This window comes from Gadus chalcogrammus, chromosome 12, assembly GCF_026213295.1.
Source record: "Gadus chalcogrammus isolate NIFS_2021 chromosome 12, NIFS_Gcha_1.0, whole genome shotgun sequence".
Taxonomy (NCBI): domain Eukaryota; kingdom Metazoa; phylum Chordata; class Actinopteri; order Gadiformes; family Gadidae; genus Gadus; species Gadus chalcogrammus.
Genome location: NC_079423.1, coordinates 32,968,487 through 32,990,918, shown reverse-complemented (window position 1 = coordinate 32,990,918; position 22,432 = coordinate 32,968,487). Strand labels below are relative to the sequence as shown.

The 22,432-nt window shown below is 47.8% G+C and overlaps 2 protein-coding genes across 3 annotated transcripts; both read right to left on the bottom strand.

The window, feature by feature from the left end:
* Nucleotides 1-1,290: 1,290 nt before the first annotated feature.
* Nucleotides 1,291-14,608, bottom strand: mknk2b (MAPK interacting serine/threonine kinase 2b). Its single transcript, XM_056603447.1, has 14 exons — nt 14,483-14,608; nt 13,785-13,937; nt 13,345-13,432; nt 13,079-13,180; nt 12,885-12,982; nt 10,287-10,366; nt 10,113-10,186; nt 9,820-9,924; nt 9,684-9,739; nt 9,425-9,520; nt 5,293-5,487; nt 5,016-5,180; nt 4,893-4,933; nt 1,291-4,492 (listed from the first exon to the last, which is right to left on the bottom strand). Exons 2-14 carry the CDS (start codon nt 13,833-13,835, stop codon nt 4,207-4,209), a joined length of 1,437 nt encoding a protein of 478 aa, XP_056459422.1. The 5' UTR covers nt 13,836-13,937; nt 14,483-14,608; the 3' UTR covers nt 1,291-4,206.
* A 199-nt stretch (nt 14,609-14,807) lies between these two features.
* Nucleotides 14,808-22,114, bottom strand: mob3a (MOB kinase activator 3A). 2 transcript variants are annotated; one of them, XR_008897066.1, is made up of 5 exons: nt 21,882-22,114; nt 20,685-21,104; nt 18,648-18,850; nt 16,364-17,915; nt 14,811-16,031 (listed from the first exon to the last, which is right to left on the bottom strand). XR_008897066.1 is itself a non-coding variant. In XM_056603451.1 (4 exons), exons 2-4 carry the CDS (start codon nt 21,100-21,102, stop codon nt 17,886-17,888), a joined length of 651 nt encoding a protein of 216 aa, XP_056459426.1. In that variant the 5' UTR covers nt 21,103-21,104; nt 21,882-22,114; the 3' UTR covers nt 14,808-17,885. The 2 variants fall into 2 exon arrangements, 1 of the variants encoding a protein (XP_056459426.1); XM_056603451.1 differs by having other exon boundaries at nt 14,808-17,915.
* Between the last annotated feature and the right edge of the window lie 318 nt (nt 22,115-22,432).

Below are 22,432 nucleotides of genomic sequence, written 5' to 3'. Positions count from 1 at the left end.
AATTCGTGTGAAATGTGTTTTCTTCCTCTTTGAAGCGCTATGAATGGTTATGGCGCCCTATAAATAAACGGTCCCTGCGACGACCAGTAGTGCTGTTACGACTCAAGACAGTCCAGCGTTCCACCAGCAGGCGGCGCTGAAGATCCAAAGGAGCCACATATATCTTTATTGTAGCCTAAAGTGAAGACTTGCGTTCCTCTATTGATTCGGTGGTTATCCGTCGCGTCGAAACAGGAGAACGAATCTTTTACGATCTGTGGCGTCTCATGCCCTAGACAACGCAACATGATATTGAGTCATTCAACATTCAATTATTGTGGCTTTTAAGTTAGTGATCATTCTGTGGCCGTGCATCATTCTTATTGCTGTCTTTTATATGCTTGTGGCCTGCAGAACAAGTTGGGCATGCATACCAGGAGTATCAGGTCGTGTTTAAATATATCGTATGAGATGCAAGCCATTTGTAGACTAAGAGGAAACTCCCTTGTAACTCTTCTTTATATGCCCCCCACGCCCAGTTTGCATTTAGCCTGAGACCATCAGTCCGGAGGAACGGGAGTCGGGACAGAGCTTACGGCGGGTTGCGTCAGTCCGTCGGGCCCCACCCCCCTGACGAGGAAACGCAAGCCTACTTTTGGGTGGCGACGTCCGGGCTCTGCTTCCTCTGGGCTAGGGTTAGTGGTTTACGTTTGCCACCAATCACCCCTTCAGATCCCTTTGACATTCGACACTTTCCTTACCTCACTTATTTGTTCCTGGATCCTCGGACGCCAGACTTCCGAGTTGCACTTTTGACGTGATTTCCGTTTTCGGAGCATTAACAGCGGTCGTCTTTGTGATTGTGTCATGAAATTGGCTAGTCGTTGTTTATTTTATGTTTAGTTGATGCAAGTCACTGAATCTGAAACAATCTGGGAAAGTTTCTGCCTTTGGATCCAAGATAAAACAAACGAAACGTGGTTCAAAGCATTTTTATTGCATTTTTTGTAGAAAACGATACAAAATTCTGTAGCAACAGTCAAATGTTGCTTCGAGTGAACTGCAATCATTCGCATGGTACAGTAAAGTGCTTATTTCGAATCAAAATGTTATTCCTATTCAGAGGATGTATTTACATTATCTTTAAGTGATTTATGGGCTCTGGGTCGATCAGATCACATCCAAAAAGGAAAAGGAGAAATATTCATTGGACCTCTGCTTGTCCGACTCAAATGTCAGAACAATTTATCGCTGTTGGTAAGCCTTTGGGCTACATTCAAATTGTGGGTCATAATTGACCGTTTTGTTCTAAAAAAAAAAAAAGTATATATAAACACGTATGAGCTGAATGGATAATGTTACCCTCTACTCAATAAAAGGCAGTCCAAAGTTACTGCAAATTACCGCCAAGTAGAAATGGTCAAGACCAACAAAAACTCCCATAACCAAAAAAGGATATCGGAGTATGGCTGACTAGTGTGCATTTCTGAGAATCAGAAACCTGAAAATGTAGATAGAAACTTTTCAATCAAGGGAAGAGAAAGGCAGAAATACTGAATAGTGTGGGTATACCCATAGATTACCTTAATCACCCTAACGCATTTTCTTTAGAGATTTATTGGTTGCAAAGTACTGCGACTGCAAACACAAATTCAAGTAAGTCTTACTATAAGACATAACACCCCGTAATGATGCACAAAGACCCCCCCCCCAAAGTATTACAATCAGTGTCCTGTTATCAGCACAATGGGTCCAGTGACACCACAACAGAACCGCACACAGCAGGGCTGCCACATACAAGGACAGACGGGTTCTATGTATCCCAGGTGGGCCATAGGGTTAGGGTTAGGGCCCATCTCAGCCTGACGGCTCCTCTTTGGTGGCTGACCACAGCGTCTGGCAACCCCATGACACGAGTCGGAAAGAATCAACCTTATTCTGAACAAACTGATGGCCAACATGTTGGCATACAAGAAGATACAACAAAAAAAGGATATAAAAATAAAATCCAAAGCCTTCCCTGGGCATGCGGCGCTCCAGAAGACCTCAACTCGTCGTTCTCTCGGACCCCAGAACTCAGACCTTTCAGAAACCAAACGCAAAAAAATAAAATATTTTGAAGAAGATTAAAGAACTCGTGTCCGCCCTGACCATGGACAGCACCTGGACGAGAAACACCACGGAGACAAAGCATCACGGCCTGACCATGGACAGCACCGGCACGAGAAACACCACGGAGACAAAGCATCACGGCCACCCCAAAGGAGGTGGCAGCAAGTCTCTAAACATGAAAAACAAAAGTAAGCTTATCAATACAGCTCTACAACCTTGGAAGACTTCGTACTTTTGGATTTTCCTGGAATGTCTTTCCATTTTAATTTAGTTATACCAACAAAAATATATAACCTCATATCCTATTAATTTAATAATTTGCGGTGAAGCAGTATCCATGGCATAAACAAAAGGCTTGAGATGCGCCAACGTCAGAAAGGACAAACGGCTAAACCCCGGAAAGAGACCCTGAAAACAGCTTCCCTCCTGCCTCTAGTGGGGGTCTGAAGCACAGCTATACTGACTGGTTTGTGGAGAGGAGAATACAAAGAAGAATCAAACAGGCAGACATCACCTGCAGTTACGCAACAACTGGAGAGGAAGAAAAACAAAGCGAGGTAATCGGTCGGCCATCGCACAAGGAGTCTTGTTTATGGCAACGTATCAAAACATGGACACTTAAGGAATTCCAGAGAAGTAAAACTGCTTGGTGGTTTAGTACGTGACAGAGTGACTGCTGGTAGTTGGACTGCACTGCCTGGTTCAGCAGCGCATCGAGGCTGGCTGGACAGACGGACTCCCCCAGACCGCTTTGAGCCCTCAACCATTGACTTCTTCTGCAAGGCTTCATCCATTCATTTAACCAATCGAAGATCAAACAAGTCCACCGATAATGTCTACCTTAAGCATCAATTATTCACCACCGTCTGTGTGGAAGCCTTCGATGAGCCCCAGTAATCAGGCTCCCAGCAGCCAAATGGGATCAGACTTCAAACCGTCACAACAGAGATGATTTTCCACAGCTGGTCATGGGTATGGAACCACTCTGCCCACAGTGCATCAAACCATCGCGCAGTGGGACACGTTCACGCCGTCTTTTCCATACTGCTTCTCGATAAGAAAATGCTTAAAATAGGTCTTCAACTTTTACATCCAGCCTCGGAAAACTAATTCAGACTTCGCATGGTCAATTAAATGAAAATCACCAAGACTTAACACTTCCAGCGCTAGAATTGAAGTTTGATATGATTAAAGAATAGACTAAGGAGCCAGCCCCCGACAGACTGCACCAGGCAGGGACAGTGTGGAGTATAGCCCTTCAAGCTCTAACATGGAATCCCTTCTGGACAAAAGAGCCTTCATCTTACATATTGCATATAAGCCTGTATGCATGTGCACTCGGGCCACCTCTGCGTATACATACAGGCTAGAGAACATTCCCGATAACTTAATTCACAGTGGATCCAGTTGTAACATGTGGAAGCAGCACAACAGGTTGTCCTTTGGTGTCTTGGTTGGAAAGAAATTAGTTTAAATTGCTCCTGAAGTGTATGAAAAAAATAAAACCAACTCAAAACAACACCTCCTTTACTTCAACCCAAACATGGAGCCGCCCTCCACGGCAGGCTGGGCACGCACACCCACAGGTAGAACACGGCATGTTATTATAACATGAACCGTGTTCCACCCACAGGTAGAACACGGCATGTTATTATAACATGAACCGTGTTCCACCCACAGGTAGAACACGGCTTAAGTTATTATAACATGAACCGTGTTCCACCCACAGGTAGAACACGGCTTAAGTTATTATAACATGAACCGTGTTCCACCCACAGGTAGAACACGGCTTAAGTTATTATAACATGAACCGTGTTCCACCCACAGGTAGAACACGGCATGTTATTATAACATGAACCGTGTTAGGTAGAACATGGTTCATGTTATACCCACAGGTAGAACACGGTTCATGTTATAATAACATGGCTCTACCTTGGGCTCGCCCCGGGAGGATGTGCTTTTTTTCTGTGTGCTGCCGAAAAGCAGAAGGCATTTTGAGAAGAGCTAGGGGCAACAGTCCTCATGTACAGCAAGACCTGAACAGCTAAAGGTACCACAGGGGGGGCTCTTCAGGGGGAGGATCATACACCAGGGGTCTTCAGAGGGCGGCGGGCGTCAGGCACAGTCTCCCATGATGACGAGCGGCGCCAGGAGCTGCCGGAGCTCTGCTGCGGAGACGGGCCCCGTCTGGGGCCCGGCCTGGGGCCCGCTGTCCTTCTGCCTGCGGCGCCCCAGTTTAGAGTTGGACGGAGGGAAGAGGGGCATGGAGGAGCCGCTGGCTGTGATGACCAGCGGAACCTCCTGCTGCTCCTCCTCCTCCATGCCATCCTGCTCCGCTAGCTGCCGGTTCACGGCCATGGCCTGGCCGGCGAAGAACGTCAGGCCCCGCGCTCTGCTGGTCCTGACGAGCAGAAGATAAACGGGTCAACGGAATGAGGAGAGAACACAGACGGTGGAATGAGAAGAGAACACAGACGGTGGAATGAGAAGAGAACACAGACGGTGGAATGAGAAGAGAACAGACGGTGGAATGAGAAGAGAACAGACGGTGGAATGAGAAGAGAACACAGACGGTGGAATGAGAAGAGAACAGACGGTGGAATGAGAAGAGAACAGACGGTGGAATGAGAAGACAGACGGTGGAATGAGAAGAGAACAGACGGTGGAATGAGAAGAGAACACAGACGGTGGAATGAGAAGAGAACACAGACGGTGGAATGAGAAGAGAAGAAGAAATGAGAACACCAATAGATTATTAAAGTGAAAAGATCAGACATTTTCTTAGCCAACAAAGATCTTACCTTTGATGCAAGATGGATGTAGGCAGAGTGTCAGAGGCTCCCTGTAAAACCAAGGTCAGGACGTGGTTAGACACTGGCTCCATCCCTCCCCCCCCCCCCCACGTCAGCGCTCAGAGGACCTACCCCTAGCACCCAGGGGTGCCGCAGCACCTGGCCGGCACTCAGGCGGTTTTTGGCATCCCGCACCAGAAGTTTGGAAATGAGGTCTTTGGCACTTGAAGATATACGAGCCCAGTCCTTCTCAGGAAACGCGTAAATTCCCTCCTGGATGCTCTCAAATAAGGTGTTCTGAAAAACAAATAAACGCATCGGTGGTTAGGCTACAGTTGGCCCGTTAAGATCAGGTTTAACCCGAGGCGGGGGCTCAGGTCTCAATAGAAAGCCGGACCGGTGGTCGTACCTGACAGGTGTGGCAGGGCTCTCCCAGCTCCCAGCCACATCCACCCCCACAACGCCCCACGAAGGGCGGGTAGCCGCTCAGCATGATGTAGAGGATCACGCCCAGGCTCCACAGGTCACAGCGCTTGTCGTAGATGGTGGCCTCCTCACTGAAGGCCTCCACCACCTCTGGGGCCATGTACTCTGCTGAGCCGCACTGTCACAACACAGAGGAAGAGCGTGAGCCCTGAGCAGGCCCAGAAACAACAGCAGCTGACACAGCCGGGCTGCTGTGCCTCAGAAAGGCCTGCAGGACAACGCAGCAGCTGAGGGACACTGGGACTCTAGCAGCTGAGGGACACTGGGACTCTAGCAGCTGATCCCTCATGTGCTCCCAGGGAGAGGAAGGCCCTCAGGCCTTCAGGCCCAGACAAGGCTCCGCCTGTGGAAGCTACACGGTGGTTCTGCAGACTGGGCCGTCAGCTGCAGTTGGAGCCTAGGACCCAGGCAGTTCAATGGGGGGGGCAGACCACAGTGGAAGGATCTGTTCAGAGCCCCCCTCCCACACTGCAGGCCCAGGCTCCATTATTCATACAGGCTGCAGCGGGTGGCAGGGAGAGTCTGCTCATTGTGACCGCTGGGCTCCATGGGAGGAGGGCAGAATGTCCCCTGCTTCACTACAAGGAGGGGATTGGCCCCAGCAGAGTGCTCCTTCTGCACAACAGGGCTCGCATAAGGGGAGGAGCCGCATAAGGGGAGGGGTCTCATAAGGGGAGTGGGCGGAGTCTCATAAGGGGAGTGGGCTAGAAGTTCAGCAAGGCGCGAATGTAAAAGTATTTTCTCCATTTTACTTCAGGGTTATCCAACTATAAAATCATATTTTCATAAAGGCCTCATGCCGTAAAATGCGTTGCTACACTGCATGTGTATTAGGAATGTATCTAACCATTTCTTAGTAAAAAGGGAAGATATTGTTGAAATTCCATGTTGAATTAAAATCAAAATGGCGCGTCCTAGTACTGTATTAATACAACCTTGTTTGGGGTTTAACATCATTAGTATACAAACAATCGTCTGGGGAAGACAATAAAAGTAGCTCAGGGCCTAAAGGCTTCCTTCTGAGAGAGCGAGAGCATGTTTACAGAGAGAAGCTCTGAGCTGAACCTCGTCCACCGGCTCCTCCCACAGCCTTATGCAATACACTTCTGCACTAAAGGAATCTCGACAGACAAAGCCTCCTCTGTCGAAGAGCAAGAAGCCCAACCCCCACGTCTCCACTGTGGCTGGGGGGAGCCACCACAGACCACCCCCCCCCTCCCCCCCCACACAGAGAGACAGGTCAAACTGCTCATAAAACCCTTCAACTGCCACCACCGCCCATCATAATACAACCGACCGGGCAGGTTGATAGCGACACGATATCAAGGCAGTGCCTATCTAGGCACCCCCATGTGGTGGTTTGACATAAAGGGGCCGATCCCGATAAACACTAGTCAGTTAGAGATAGCCCGCTATGAATGCCTCCCAAGGTCCCTGATAAGGGCTAAAGAGGCCAGGGCTTTAGATTCTGGTCTTATCAAACAAGAGTTTAACCTCACATGTATATTGGGTGCAGTTACTGCACGGTAAACAACAACAAGTCTGGGCTGCTCCACTTGATGTGTGACGCATGGCCTCAGTAACCCTGGAGACTCACATCAGACTAGGAGCAGGCCTGCTGACAGACGGACCACCTTCAGCTGCAGCTTCTGATGAGATCCAGCAAAAGGCTGCGCTCTGCTTAACCTCCACCACCCACAGACCCCCGACCCAAGCATTCCTAGCCCATAAAGCTGAACCACGTGGTCGGTGGGGAGGAGGCCGAGCAGAGCGATCCTCAGCAGGGCTGGACAGCGGAGGGCTGGAATGCAAAGCCAGGGGCCAGGGGGGCAGGGGGGCAGGGGCCAGGGGGCAGGGGCCAGAGGGGCAGGGGGGCAGGGGCCAGGGGCAGAGGGGCAGGGGGGCAGGGGGGCAGTGATCTCGGCCGAGGAGGATCTGATTAGAGTGCATGTGATCATGGCCACGAAAACAAGAACAGGCGCATGTGCAGGCTTCGGCTGGCCGTTGACTCCTCCCCTTATCCCCTCCTGCTGCTGTAGCCAATCACAGAGCAGTTGCTAGGTAATGGGCACAGGCTACGGCGCTAGAACAAGCCTGCATTCCCTTTGTATAGAGAACACAAAGGGAAGACTTTCACAAGTTTGGCCGGGGCTAGTTGGTGGAGAGAACTATGGGCAGAGAGCATGATGAGATGAGATGGTATTATTTTAAACCTCCAATTGTGGATAGTGCATGTGGAGGGGTCTAGGTATATTTATCTGGTCTTTAATGTTCAAACTTAAGGGTATTTTACTTCCTCATGAGGACATGGCCTTGTGATGGGGTAAAATGTTCCTTTATAACATATCCGGGTTCTCATGGAATGTTGAACCTAGTTTCTGCAGGTTTTGTGGGATGGGTGGAAGTGGTACATCTCCTAGCCATAACATGAACACAAAGGGACTGACCAGTGACTTTGAAACTCTTCATAGCATTCCATGTTACAAAACCATTAAAGTTTCCCCAACACGATTGGGATCCTGGCAGCTACTAGCTTAGAGAATGGTGACCATCCAGGGCCTGCACCCTAGAGCTTTAAGTCATCATATCACCTGCTCCCCATCACCCAGAACAACCAGCCAGATCACCGTTACCCACCTTATTCAGAGGGTTACAGCCACTCTCTGCCCACCTTATTCAGAGGGTTACAGCCACTCTCTGCCCACCTTATTCAGAGGGTTACAGTCACTCTCTGCCCACCTTATTCAGAGGGTTACAGTCACTCTCTGCCCACCTTATTCAGAGGGTTACAGTCACTCTGCCCACCTTATTCAGAGGGTTACAGTCATTCTCTGCCCACCTTATTCAGAGGGTTACAGTCACTCTCTGCCCACCTTATTCAGAGGGTTACAGCCACTCTCTGCCCACCTTATTCAGAGGGTTACAGTCACTCTCTGCCCACCTTATTCAGAGGGTTACAGTCACTCTCTGCCCACCTTATTCAGAGGGTTACAGTCACTCTCTGCCCACCTTATTCAGAGGGTTACAGTCACTCTGCCCACCTTATTCAGAGGGTTACAGTCATTCTCTGCCCACCTTATTCAGAGGGTTACAGTCACTCTCTGCCCACCTTATTCAGAGGGTTACAGTCACTCTCTGCCCACCTTATTCAGAGGGTTACAGTCCTTCTCTGCCCACCTTATTCAGAGGGTTACAGTCACTCTCTGCCCACCTTATTCAGAGGGTTACAGTCATTCTCTGCCCACCTTATTCAGAGGGTTACAGCCACTCTCTGCCCACCTTATTCAGAGGGTTACAGTCACTCTCTGCCCACCTTATTCAGAGGGTTACAGTCATTCTCTGCCCACCTTATTCAGAGGGTTACAGTCACTCTCTGCCCACCTTATTCAGAGGGTTACAGTCACTCTCTGCCCACTGAATTCAGAGGGTTACAGCCATTCTCTGCCCACTGAATTCAGAGGGTTACAGTCACTCTCTGCCCACTGAATTCAGAGGGTTATACAGTCATTCTCTGCCCACTGAATTCAGAGGGTTACAGTCATTCTCTGCCCACTGAATTCAGAGGGTTATACAGCCATTCTCTGCCCACCTAATTCAGAGGGTTATACAGCCATTCTCTGCTCACCTAATTCGCTCAGCCTTTTTCAACCTGTCCTTTTAACAGGATGTTCACATTGGACTGGCATCTACCCCAGTGTGGTTGATGAGCACATGGGCTGCGATGCACAGCACGACCTGCCCATTACAACGGTTATTCTTTAGACTACGTTACTTCAAAGAAAACAGGTGTGACGGTTAAGTCCTACACCTGTACTGCTAGACCATGACGCCAATGACAGTATCCAATAAGCAATCTGCTGTTCACCATGGATGAGGAAACAGAACACCTTGAGGCAGGAGTACCATTCCACACTCTTCCTCAGACACTTTCCCTTTAATGTACAAGTTTATTAAAAGGGATGAGTTTATAAAAACCCTAGTGTGAAGTTAGAGACCAGAAGCTTGCATGCAAACAGTTCAAAGATAAGTTAAAGACCATAAGCATGCATACTCACAGGAGTCAGGAGCTCCGGGGTGGAGATCGGCGAGCTGTCGCTGTTCAGCTTGATTCCACTTCCCAGGTCAAAGTCACAGATCTTGACTGGGGAGATCTGGCCATGGCAGAAGCATTAAGGATATTAATGGTTTATATGAATACCATGTCACAGATTAATTAACTGATAGATATTCTTATCCTGCTATTCCACAATATTGCTGACCATTCCTGAACTTGTGATAATGCGTTTGACTATGGCGCAACAGCCCAGAGCTCACCTTATCAGCGTGCTCACACAGGATGTTCTCTGGCTTCAGGTCCCTGTGGGCCATGCCTGTGAGGAAGGGACGCTGCTGCATTAGACATCAGCTCTTTATGAATTGGCCTGGTAGTCCTATATGAAAAATAGATTACCTTTGTTATGCAGGAAATCCAGAGCGCTAGCAATGTCCTGCACTACAACGCTGGCTTCCTGCTCACTGAAGTGCCTTCTCTTGTGGATCTGAGCCAGGACAGACCCTTCGAAAGAAAGGAAGCATCCAATTAGTAAGCAGGTTGACCATTGAGGTTTTACTGGTTTCATAAACTCTCCATTGTACTCTTACTGGATCATCCAACAGTCGTAAATAACAAAGTTGTGCAACCATGGGCCATTGCATCCAAGTTTAAAGGCATGCATGAGCACAGGGCCTGATGTGTGTACCAACCTCCTCTCAGCTTCTCAAACACCAGGTAGAATTTGTCTTCCTCTTCAAAGAACTCCACCAGCTCCAGGATGTTTCTTTAAGAAGATAAAGAATAATAAGACATGATGATGGTACAACAACCCTGCACTCCCAGGACGGTTTTGTCCTGGACTGAGACGTGGTGGCAGAGCTTACCGGTGCCCCTGACACTGGTACAGCATCTCCACCTCACGGAACACCCGGCTCCGGCTGTGTCCTGGACGCTTCTCGATGATCTGAGGGAGCAGACATTAATGTTGAGACAAGAGCCTTCTAGGGGGAAAGGGGACCCAGCAGGTCAGTCTTATTGAAGTAGGGCCCTGAGCCCCCCAGATAAATCATCCTGCACCTTTGAAACAAATGCAAAAGTAGGTTTAACCTCCTTTCTGTACAAACAGACATCAGCCCAGCCCCTCCTCTCATTAATATATAGTTTGCATATACATTCTAAATACCTATTGCACTCCAGATCCCAACTTCCTAATTGAAGTGAGATTTTAAGAGGAATTAACCAGCAAATCCAAATCATTGACGACAACAATATATTCCAGATATAGCAGCCGGGTCTAATCCTCTGTGGGTGCTCCAGGGCGGCAGGGTGGGCTGCTAAGAGAGTGCTGACACCAGGGCAAAGGGCCGGGATTTTCCAGCCCCGGTTATTGTCTGCATGGAAGTGCATGCTTGTTTCTCTTCCTGCTAGCTGGATTACAGCTGCTATTGAAAGCCGCATGGAGCATAGCCCACTGTGTGTCTAGGATTAGTGCAGAGGCGAGGGCCTCCGCCAGCCCAAAGCCTCGCCACTATTCCGCTCTGAGTCAGCAGCACAAGCGGGCCAATCAGCTCCTTCTCCTGGTCCAATAGACGAGGCCCCGCCCTCAGCGGGACAAAAGCCCTACGGGGTAAACAAACTGCCAGCAAAACAGAGCCGACGCAAACATGGACGGAGAACCGCTCCTGTGATACAACACTGTGGACGCGGTGGCTTTGTCCCGCTGCTTTGGCAGTGAGGGGGGGGGGGGTTACATTGTAACCCTGCGTCCGGAGGGGGGAGTAACTCAGTGAGGGGGGGGGTACATTGTAACCCTGCGTCCGGAGGGGGGAGTAACTCAGTGAGGGAGGGGGGGGGGGGGGTACATTGTAACCCTGCGTCCGGAGGGGGGAGTAACTCAGTGAGGGGGGGGGTTACATTGTAACCCTGCGTCCGGAGGGGGGAGTAACTCAGTGAGGGGGGGGGTTACATTGTAACCCTGCGTCCGGAGGGGGGAGTAACTCAGTGAGGGGGGGGGGGTTACATTGTAACCCTGCGTCCGGAGGGGGGAGTAACTCAGTGAGGGGGGGGGGTTACATTGTAACCCAGCGTCCGGAGGGGGGAGTAACTCAGTGAGGGGGGGGGTTACATTGTAACCCTGCGTCCGGAGGGGGGAGTAACTCAGTGAGGGGGGGGGGGGGGGGGGGGGGGGTTACATTGTAACCCTGCGTCCGGAGGGGGGAGTAACTCAGTGAGGGGGGGGGTTACATTGTAACCCTGCGTCCGGAGGGGGGAGTAACTCAGTGAGGGGGGGGGGGGGGTTACATTGTAACCCTGCGTCCGGAGGGGGGAGTAACTCAGTGAGGGGGGGGTTACATTGTAACCCTGCGTCCGGAGGGGGGAGTAACTCAGTGAGGGGGGGGGGGGGTTACATTGTAACCCTGCGTCCGGAGGGGGGAGTAACTCAGTGAGGGGGGGGGGGGGGTTACATTGTAACCCTGCGTCCGGAGGGGGGAGTAACTCAGTGAGGGGGGGGGTACATTGTAACACTGCGTCCGGAGGGGGGAGTAACTCAGTGCCCTCTCGCTGCCGCTCCGGAAATCAATCTGCTCTTTCTAAAAACAAACGAGGGGTTCTGGGAGAAGCTCCCTGCTAGGTCCTCATTTACAACCGAAGACCGACACTTGAATCCCTTTTGTGCACACGGACATCTGGCAAGAACCGGCTCCGCCCCCACCTGACCTAGCCGACCTTGAGCAACCGCCTCCATCCCCCTCTCACTTAACCGGCCAATCACAGGGCTCCAGCTATCCATGCCTAAGAAACTAATAACAAATACAGCCTGGGGGGATCACTACCTCCAATTCTATTAAATATGCCTTTCACACCAAACTCCCACCCTTGAATGACGCTACTGGGGGATATTTAACCATTATTGAAATGTAAAAGTGACAAACCAATCCCGTTTATGAACACCCGATCGACCTGATTAATGGAGAAACATTCCATCAGAAGGCAAACTCCTCCCATTTTTGCGGTCTAGCTAGAGAAAAAAAAATGATTTCTCAATGCCATTCCCTCCCTCAAAACGTGCAGAGGCCAACGTCTTGAAAGTCCCCGCCCCGTACAAAGGCAGGAGAACAACCGGGTAAACACTCAGGGCCCAGCCGGACCCAGAACCCTCCCTTCACACACGGGGGTTGTTTTGGCACAGCTGCCTGTACACAATGTTCCCCTGCTTCAAGCTGCCGTGGCCAATGAGAAAAGAGAAGGGGCGGATACCGGCCAAGAGCCACTCGGATTAGAGCAAGCCATGTGACAGGAAGTGTTTACTAGCAGCAGTGAGACTGCAAAACTGCATGTAGGAGTGGACCAGCAGAGGCGCTCGGTTTTACAAAACAAAACAAAGCATATGAAACCCCGTCACAGCCGTAAAGACGTCTTTAGAGTGGGAACAAAAGCAATGTTTGTTATACTATGCAAATGTAGTAAAACCAAGGGCCTACCTTGACTGCATATTCTTTATTGGTGATCAGGTTGATGCAGGTCTGCACCCGTGCATACGCGCCCTCTCCCAGGATCTCTTCCTGGAGCCCGTACACATCTGTGGAGACCGACAACAGATTAGAGTCTGCTTTCTAATCTTCATATGTGCTGCTAAGAAGAACACAATAAATGAAATTCAAGGACAATAACTTGCCCTCAAAGCGCCCGGAGAAACTGTCCGTTGCTCGGCAACGCTTCTTCTTCTTGTTCCTCTTCTTGGCGTCCGGGATGTCGATGGGCTGACTCGAGGGTATGTCTAAACATTGAGAGGGTCGTGTTGCGTTCAGACAAAGGCCAATATCTCTTATGAAAAATGCAGTCTGCTTCCAAAACCCTTCCAGTTGGTACACAGTAGACACTGCTGAGCTATGGTGGTTATGTTGAATTGGCACTAGTCATAATTCTCCATATAATACTCACCATTTCTTGGGGGGGAATCGAAATTGAATGATGGATCAAGATGAGAACCATTTTTAGTGAAGTCATCTGACTCAAAGGGATTTTGGCCCTGGAAGATCAGAAAAAGTGTTCGCTATTAAGCAAAAAACTTCTAGGCTTGCACTCTCACCTTAAACTACAATAAACCCGCGGTACATTGCCAAACAACAAGAACTGGCTCACAACAATAACCAAAAGGTATTTTTGGTACAAATATAAATTCGTTTTTAATTAAAATCAAGGATCCAACGTAACCTAGCCAAGCGCTTTCACTAGCGCACGTTCCCTCCGGGGCCGTTGTTGCCAATGAAGATTGGTAGACCAACAGAGACATGTATAATATATATATATATACATACATCGTGGCTGGCAAAATGTTAGGCATGCGGCGTAACCCTTCTCTCTGGAAATTATTTAACAACCTTGAAAGAGCGATGGAATCCAGTGAGTTCTGTGGTTTTATTTTGCACCATGTTTCTGTTCGGCGGACGGCTGCTGCAGTGGGTGAGTGGGTCCAACGGTTCAGGCAGATCGGTGATAACACTGCGCTGGTTCAAGTGCTTTAACCGGGAGCCCTGAAAGACAAAACGGGTGGTTTAGGATCCAGAGTAGACGCATTGGAGTCCGACGGTGTAGCAGCAGCAGCAGCTAACGCTCAGCTAACGCTCAGCTAACGCTCAGCTAACACTAGTCAGCCGTGGCGCAGCAGACTGATCCACTACACCTCCACCGTGGATATACCAGGTGGTGCAGTGGAAACCCACCTCCACTATGGGTATAACAGGCGGTGCAGTGACTGCGTTACTTTTTTTTAACCTTTAGTTCAAAACACAGTTTGGTAATGTGTTGACCCGAATGCGACTAAGGGCAAAACAAAGCTGACGTCATCTGAACGGAGGGTTCTTTAAATCCCGTCCTAACGCAACGGCTCGTTGCCTGAACCTTGTCTAACGCTACGGCTCGTTACCTAAACCTTCTTAACTAACAATACGGCTCGATAACTGGACCTTGACTAACGCTACAGTTCGCTACCGAAACCTTTTTAACTAACAATACGGCACGTTATTACGGCTCCTTAGCGATATCCTTTCAGACGCCGATGCAACAGAAGCGACCTTACCCCGTCGGTAGGTTCACAGCTCCAGTGTCGGTGTGTTTTTGACCCACTGCTTCAGAGCCACAGCTGATGGTGGTGGTGGTGGTGGTGACGGGACAGGCCTGATCGTAAGTGCTTGGGGGTGATGGAAGAACACACTGCGCCGCTTATTTATAACCTCTTCTTGACTCCGCCCATCCTCCCTGGGCCCGCCCCCAGCCCCTCCCGCGCTGAAAATCAGCAGGAGGCTGAGGTTGACGTAGGTTCTAGAAGGATGTGTGGCTCCTACCATTTTACATCTTATTCTGTACAATAATACGTAACTGGAATACATGTTGACGAACTCTGATATTTCAGATATATTTAAACTATAATATTTTATTATAAATACAATAGCCAATACGATTGTTTGGACACTTAACGCGTGAATGTGACTATGACTTTGTGCAATGCACGATTTGAACCTGAAAAAACATCCATGCAATTGGAAGGATATTTAACCTTTCCACATTTTAGTAATCAGTAAGAATATTCTCTCTGTGTCAATACATTGTATTATTTCATGTCAAAAAAGAAAGACAGACTCAATATAGTACAAGAGTATCAACCCTGTAAATGTTATAAAACAAGAGGTGAAAATAAATTTGAAAGACTTTCAATTTAAAGATTTTTCGATTTTGTATCATTTGATATGGGCAAGATAACAAAATGAGCTGTAGTTAAACATATTTTTAGTCTATTGTACTGCATAAAGATACTCCATAAAAAAAAGGGACTGTCTCCCATTTCTGAGTGCGTCAGGAACGTGATTTATCAATACAATCCTTACCATCCATCTCATGCATCTGTTACATTGTCAACATATCAAACAGGGGCATGTCATATGCGTCATCATAGTAGTTGTCTGATCAGGACACATGGGGGTGGGATGAGTGAATGGTTAGCATCAGTGGTGTGCTACTGTCTCGAGGCTGGCGGACGGGCCGCAGGATCACGTTCCACAGGCTGGTTAGGAGGCTGGGGGGGGGGGCTCTCGGAGCAGTGATAATGAAACACAAGTCCTGGAGTAGTGATGTACGAGCATTGTGTTTTGTCACAAGCTTTGTGTTAGCTGGCAAACGCCAAAGCAGAAGGCTTATCACGGGACGAAACCTGCTTCGTCTTCATAGTTTACATTAAAAACACATTCAGACTATAACACTTTCATTTGCTTTACTATATCAACCTGTACCTGTATCTCTCACCCAATGATAAGAATCCGTTATGCAATACCAACCAAGACTAGACCTCAGGGCACCATGCAACGTTTGATCTGCTGTTCGCCAATAATGAACCATTGTTTATCAAGGATATCCTAGTCAAATCCTTGTATGGTTTGTTTTGCCAGAATCAATGTCTTGTGACTCTTTGCTCTCTGCCCCTCCTCCAACCTTCAGCCCATGCTACATAGGCCCGACTGTAGCACATTACGCAACATGGGAGCAGTCTTTCTCCAGCCAAGAGCACATGGTCCAGTTTGGTGCAAAACAAGCCTGCACGCTGACGTGCAGGGGGGTGGGGGGGGTTAGTGTCACTAGGAGTCAAAGGAAAGAAGAGCATGAGGCATCAGTCAACAGGGACATAAACCCTTCCTGGGGTGAGAGTAGACTTCAGCGGGCATGCTACATAAATGAGCCTGGAGGAATACAAAGGGTAGGTATTGCTCCAAAACAGTAAACTAATAATAAAGCTGTAGGAGCCAGCCACATATTGCTGTACTATTCCACTTGGGACTGTGTCTGCTTGAATCAAAATGTTTATGGCCGTTTGCTTGAACACGATGCAATTATGTGTAAATATTAATGGGTACACTTGATCTGGCCTGGCAAGTAAAGTAAGCATGACAACTCGAAATAGTGTACTCACCGACATGCACTATGTAATAGTATCACATGTTACCGTTACAGTAGTGTCTTCCTTTTAAAGTTGTTAAGGTCAAAGTCACATGGTGGATATTGTACATCACTGTCCATTCCTGGTAAAGTTACAGTAATGGTTCCTAGAAGACAGCAGTGAAAGTTACACACCCATCCTTTCTGACTGGAGCTCTGATTTGAACGTGTGTGTGTGTGCGTGCGTGCGTGTGTGCGTGTGAGAGACAACATCTGAGCCAATGCATTTGCAGGAGAATTAAACGTCAGGTGTGAACTAACTAATTACAGTCGAGCCACACGAATTGGCTTGCTAGCAACCAACTTTTTCGTCAAAACATCCGCCACATAAACTAAAACAGGTCGTTGATATTGACCTAGTCGTGCAGATTATCCGGCCAACTGGTTGCAAATACTATCTAAGCAAGTGAGGTGAATTCCAAGAAGAAAAACAGGACGAACTGCCATGAGGTGGCCGTCCAGCACGTCGCCAGCATGTAAATAAATACACAATGATTGTCGTGGCGACAGGATTCACAGTAGGCCTAAAGGTAACACTGCATCAAATTCAGTGAAAACCCTATTGCACATCAGAACGGTTATAGGTGTGGAATATAAATAAATAGTACAGTTAATACTGATATCTCTATACTGATTTTTTTTTTTATAATAATACACTACAACGGAAAACATGGAATACAACTCTGTATTCGCGGAGGAAATGCCCAAACTATTTCTTATTTATGTGCCTGGGTTCGTTTGTTTGGTATAACGAAGACATTGCATTGATTTCCTTATTGTCAAATATAGTATTTTCTTGCGCATGACACCACCTTGTGGCTACTCGGGCCCTAACTGTTGAGTCTGGTGTGACTCCCAGCTGCCGTCTCTCGGTGCCAGGACGGAGACACCGGAGAACTGAAGAAAGGGTGGATTGCAACTGCAACCAAAATAGACTACTTTCTAGTAAAAACTCTTCAGGGAAAGAAACCTTCACCGATTTATATTTTCTTGTGTTAAAATACAGGTTGGGTTGAATGTGTTGAATACATTTCATCAACATGAACGTGCAACTGTTAAAATAGAGAGACGATGAGTATCTTTAACCAAAAAACTGTTTTGATGAGAGTATGTGAACTAAGAATGTTTGATCACCAATAATCAATTCAGGGTTAAGTAACAGAGAAAAGAGTGATTTTAATTTAATAAACAGAATCTTAATTATTGTCAGAACTGATTACAATTTAGGTTAAATTTACATTGGAAAAAACACATTCTGGAATGATTCAAATGAAAGAAAATAAACACAAAACATTAATACTGTGCTCTGATAAAATGCTTGAAATCTTTAAAAGGAATAAAATGGAACACAATTAGATTTGTGGGTAAACCTATGTGGCTAAAACAGATTACAGTACTTAAATATAAAAATAAAAACTCTGTCTGATTTGTATTTCTTGGTTCTCTGATGCGGTCTTCTAATGGACGGATGTGACTAGGCTGTCGGCTGCTGGTGCTCAGTGGCACATCCGAGAGGTCATCTCTTTCTGAAAAACACCAAACTGAAGGTAATTATGGCCGCAATTTGTACTTATATTCAGCCCTTACCACGGCCTCGACCCTGTATGGACCTTAGTATTGTAGTAGTTATATGTACATGCAGTACACTACCTTAAGTTGAAGAGTATTGTAGTAGTTATATGTACATGCAGTACACTACCTTAAGTTGAAGAGTATTGTAGTAGTTATATGTACATGCAGTACACTACCTTAAGTTGAAGAGTATTGTAGTAGTTATATGTACATGCAGTACACTACCTTAAGTTGAAGAGTATTGTAGTAGTTATATGTACATGCAGTACACTACCTTAAGTTGAAGAGTATTGTAGTAGTTATATGTACATGCAGTACACTACCTTAAGTTGAAGAGTATTGTAGTAGTTATATGTACATGCAGTACACTACCTTAAGTTGAAGAGTATTGTAGTAGTTATATGTACATGCAGTGCACTACCTTAAGTTGAAGAGTATTGTAGTAGTTATATGTACATGCAGTGCACTACCTTAAGTTGAAGAGTATTGTAGTAGTTATATGTACATGCAGTACACTTTTCACATACTCCCTTGGGATGACAGTCAACACTAGCGCATACATTAAGTTAATGCAGGAGGGTATGCAGAGCACGAATACACTCAATAAATACAAATATCAAACGTAAAATAACGATAAAAGGTCAGTGAACAGTTTCCTATTATAATCATTAGGTCAGTTTCCTTACCAGTGGCTCCAGCTCCTTGTGGTCCGTAAGGTTGAACTCAGTGACAAAGTAGTAGAAGTGCTTGTAGCAGGTGTTGACGTGGGCCTCAGCCCCCATCTGGCTCACGCGGTCGAAGTGGTGGATGTAGACGTGAACGAACACTCGGAACAGACGAGACAGAATCTTCTTAGCCACCTGCATGAAGGTCTTAGGGAATGGAGTACCTTTGAACAGGAGGGAGACACAACGTTCATTAAATAAAAAACCTGGTCAAACTGTTTGACTCTTTTGAATGTCTCCTATAAATGAGCATTATTATCATTGTGGCTAATAGCAGGAATATAGCGCTAGTAACAATGACTAATGACAAAATAACAACCTATCTTTTATTTTACATTTATTTTGATTTAAATAGTTTATTCTACAATCCATTGATTGTGGGTAGGGGTTATTGGATTTGTATAATAATGTAATCATGTTTCAATTAGAATCATGAGGGCTTGAGTTAAAGCATCTGGCTGCTTGGCTAAGAAGAACCCAGGTGAGTTGTGGACCTTCACCCCCCTCCACGCACTCTGATCAAAGTATATCCATTCAACTACAAACAAGTGTTTGGTCCCATAGCTGGTTCTATCTTCCGGCCATGGCTAGGAAGCTTTCCCTCATAATGCCAAAGAGCCAGTGCCCTCGTTGAGCCTGTGTGTCGACGCTTCCTCTGGAAAGCGAGTCGCTCTATTCAAGAGAAAACACACAGGCCCTATTGTGGCTAACGGATTGCAAGAAATAGAAAATATAGCTCCTCATTAATTGCCTCCAACTATTCCCTCCTATTTTCAGTGTTCTCTACTGACGACTGATGCAGTGGTCTTCCACCCAGTGAATCCACCCAGTGACTTTCGATCTAGAGTGACTTGAAAGTCGCCTGAATTCTAATATTTAGACTGTGGTTGAATTGTATAAGATCTCAACTGTGCCTGATATCTGATCACGTAGGAAAGTGGCCAAAAATTCAGAATTGAAAAGATCAGATTCCATGTGATTGGTGCTGTTCACAGGGTTGTGAGTCCCATTAAGACAAGGGGGGACCCTTTGTCTTCAGTGTACAGCAGCCTGAGCCGTTCTGAGGGGAGGTGGTGGCGGGGCCCTGAGGTCATCTGAACTCTGAATGCAGAGCAACATCTCAATGCGCTGCATGGATAAGTGTAGGGGGGGGGGGGTTAACTGATATGCAGCATTAATGTTCACCTCAGCTAGGGGGGCTGCCAGACACTCGTTCTGAACACAATGGAGGCCAACTGGCCAGTTTCAAAAGGCACCCACACCCAAGAGGGGGTGACTTGAACAAATGGCTGATTTACATCTGGACAGACAATGCTGACATTAACCCGGGGTCTTAACAAACCAGCCTAATCCTTTAGGGTCATTTTTAATCATAGATTACACTGGAACCGTGACCCTTATATGTTTGTTGAGATGCTTCTGTTGTTCATGAGATGCCAACAATGCATCTGGTTTGGGAACTCAGAGATCAAGCAAGGTCAAAATGATGAAACTGCTCTAAAATGTGGAAGAAACGGTGTCTACCACGTTACCGTCAGGATGCCGTACGACACTGCTCGCAATAAGGGTTAAACAAACTAACAGCCTGTTGGCATTTGTTTCATTTAAAAAGCTACTCCATTACGGAGGCATTGGCCAGCTGAATGTCATATCCATGATGGGGATAACGGGGCAGCCAGGCTGTGACCTTCTAAAGCCTGTCCTGAGTTAGCCCACACGGGGATCCTGCAGCCTCTGATCCCAGCCCACACGGGGATCCTGCAGCCTCTGATCCCAGCCCACACTGGGATCCTGCAGCCTCTGATCCCAGCCCACACTGGGATCCTGCAGCCTCTGATCCCAGCCCACACTGGGATCCTGCAGCCTCTGATCCCAGCCCACACTGGGATCCTGCAGCCTCTGATCCCAGCCCACACTGGGATCCTGCAGCCTCTGATCCCAGCCCACACTGGGATCCTGCAGCCTCTGATCCCAGCAGCCTCTGATCCCAGCCCTTACCGACGTTGGTGGGGAAGATGTTCTCGTTGTTGATCTGCACCTCGATCCAGTCCATCAGCAGGCTCATGTACTTAGGCGCCGCCAGGGCCGTGGGCCTCTTGTACTTGTGGTCGTCCTGCCAGCGGTACTCGTACTTGGGTCCTCCAGACATGACGGGGCAGGTCTGGTCGGTGCAGGAGTCGCTGATGGTGCCGTAGATGAGGTTGATGCGGTTAAAGAAGTCCACCACGTGGACGGCCACCCAGTCGTTGAGGTCCTCCCCGTGGGGCAGCTGCACGGCCTGCCTCAGGTCCAGCCCCGCGTTCAGCGAGGCCTGGGCCTTCTTGTGCAGGTCGAACCGCTGCGTCCCGGGCTCAAACTTGCGCTTGGGGCGGAACGTCCGGTCTTTGTTGAAGACTTGTTTCAGGCCCAGAGACATGGCTGCATGTGGGTGAGGGTCAGGGAGGGTCAGGGAGGGTTAGGGACGGTTAGGGACGGTTAGGGGCGGTTAGGGAGGGTTAGGGACGGTTAGGGGCGGTTAGGGAGGGTTAGCAGGGGGCGGGAGGCGATCTGCTCTGGGTGTGGTCTGGGGTAATGAGGTCTCTGGTGTGGAACCAGACAGGGTTGGGGGTGGTGTGAACAGGTTAGATTGGGTGCTGTTTTAGATAACCCTCGCTCTATTGGTGTTCATGTGTGCAGGTGGAAAGAGGAGGGTAAAGAAAATTACCAAAAAATTAGTAGGAAAATAATTTCAATATGCAAACCATTCATAATAATAGGCTCTGACTGCAGTGTTAATATGAGCTGTGTTCCTCCAGGCGTGGTGCCTATACTATGCATATATATACTAAACTATATACATATAATTTATATGGCTCACACGAGGGAAACAGCTCAGAGGTACACGGCCTGTACTCCATAGTACCATGTTATGACATGTTATACTCAAAGGTGTAGGTGTGTATATTAACATTGCTCGAGATTAAAGGCTAAGCTGAGAACAGCTCGTGACGTCACGTTAGCCGAAGTGCGGAGCTCGAGCCGTCCGACTTGTTGCTTCATAGCGGTACTATATATATTATAATAGAGACGTTATAAACATGAATACTTGTCATGGATGTGTACGCCAAGACTTCTACACGGGCATCGTGCATCCCAGAGATGTGTGGTGACGAGGTAGTGAAGTGCTCCGGTTGAGAGACACTTTGCCGAACTTACTTGTTCCGCCTTCCTGTTCCGTTAATGTTTCCTCCGACCTGTAGCGTTCGTCTGATATTAATCACCTACTGTTCGAAATATGTTGCCCCAAAACCGGAGAAATAGACATAACGAATTACATAACGCGACGCCGACTGTAGAATCACTTAACATGAGATAAACAATACACTTTATTGAGGAAACTATATATCGACAGACTCCTCCCCAGCGGACGAAAAGAAGCACTTCCTTTGATGATACGTCACTGGGCCGCCCGAGGTGCTGCACGAGCCCGCCGAGCCCTCCGCGAGCCCGCCGAGCCCTCCGCGAGCCCGCCGAACCCTCCGCGAGCCCTCCGCGAGCCCGCTGCTATTCAGCTGCTACTGTCGCTCTACAGAGAGAACTTTTGTATGGTGTTTGTTCGTCGACTATTATTCCATCCACCATCAGATAATCGAAACCCTTCTACATTTCAGTTTAACGTGGTCGACCCTTCAACTTAACTCTAAATTAACTCTAGATTATTAGTATGTGTAGGCCTACTTTAAATGACATTGATTTTTGATAATACA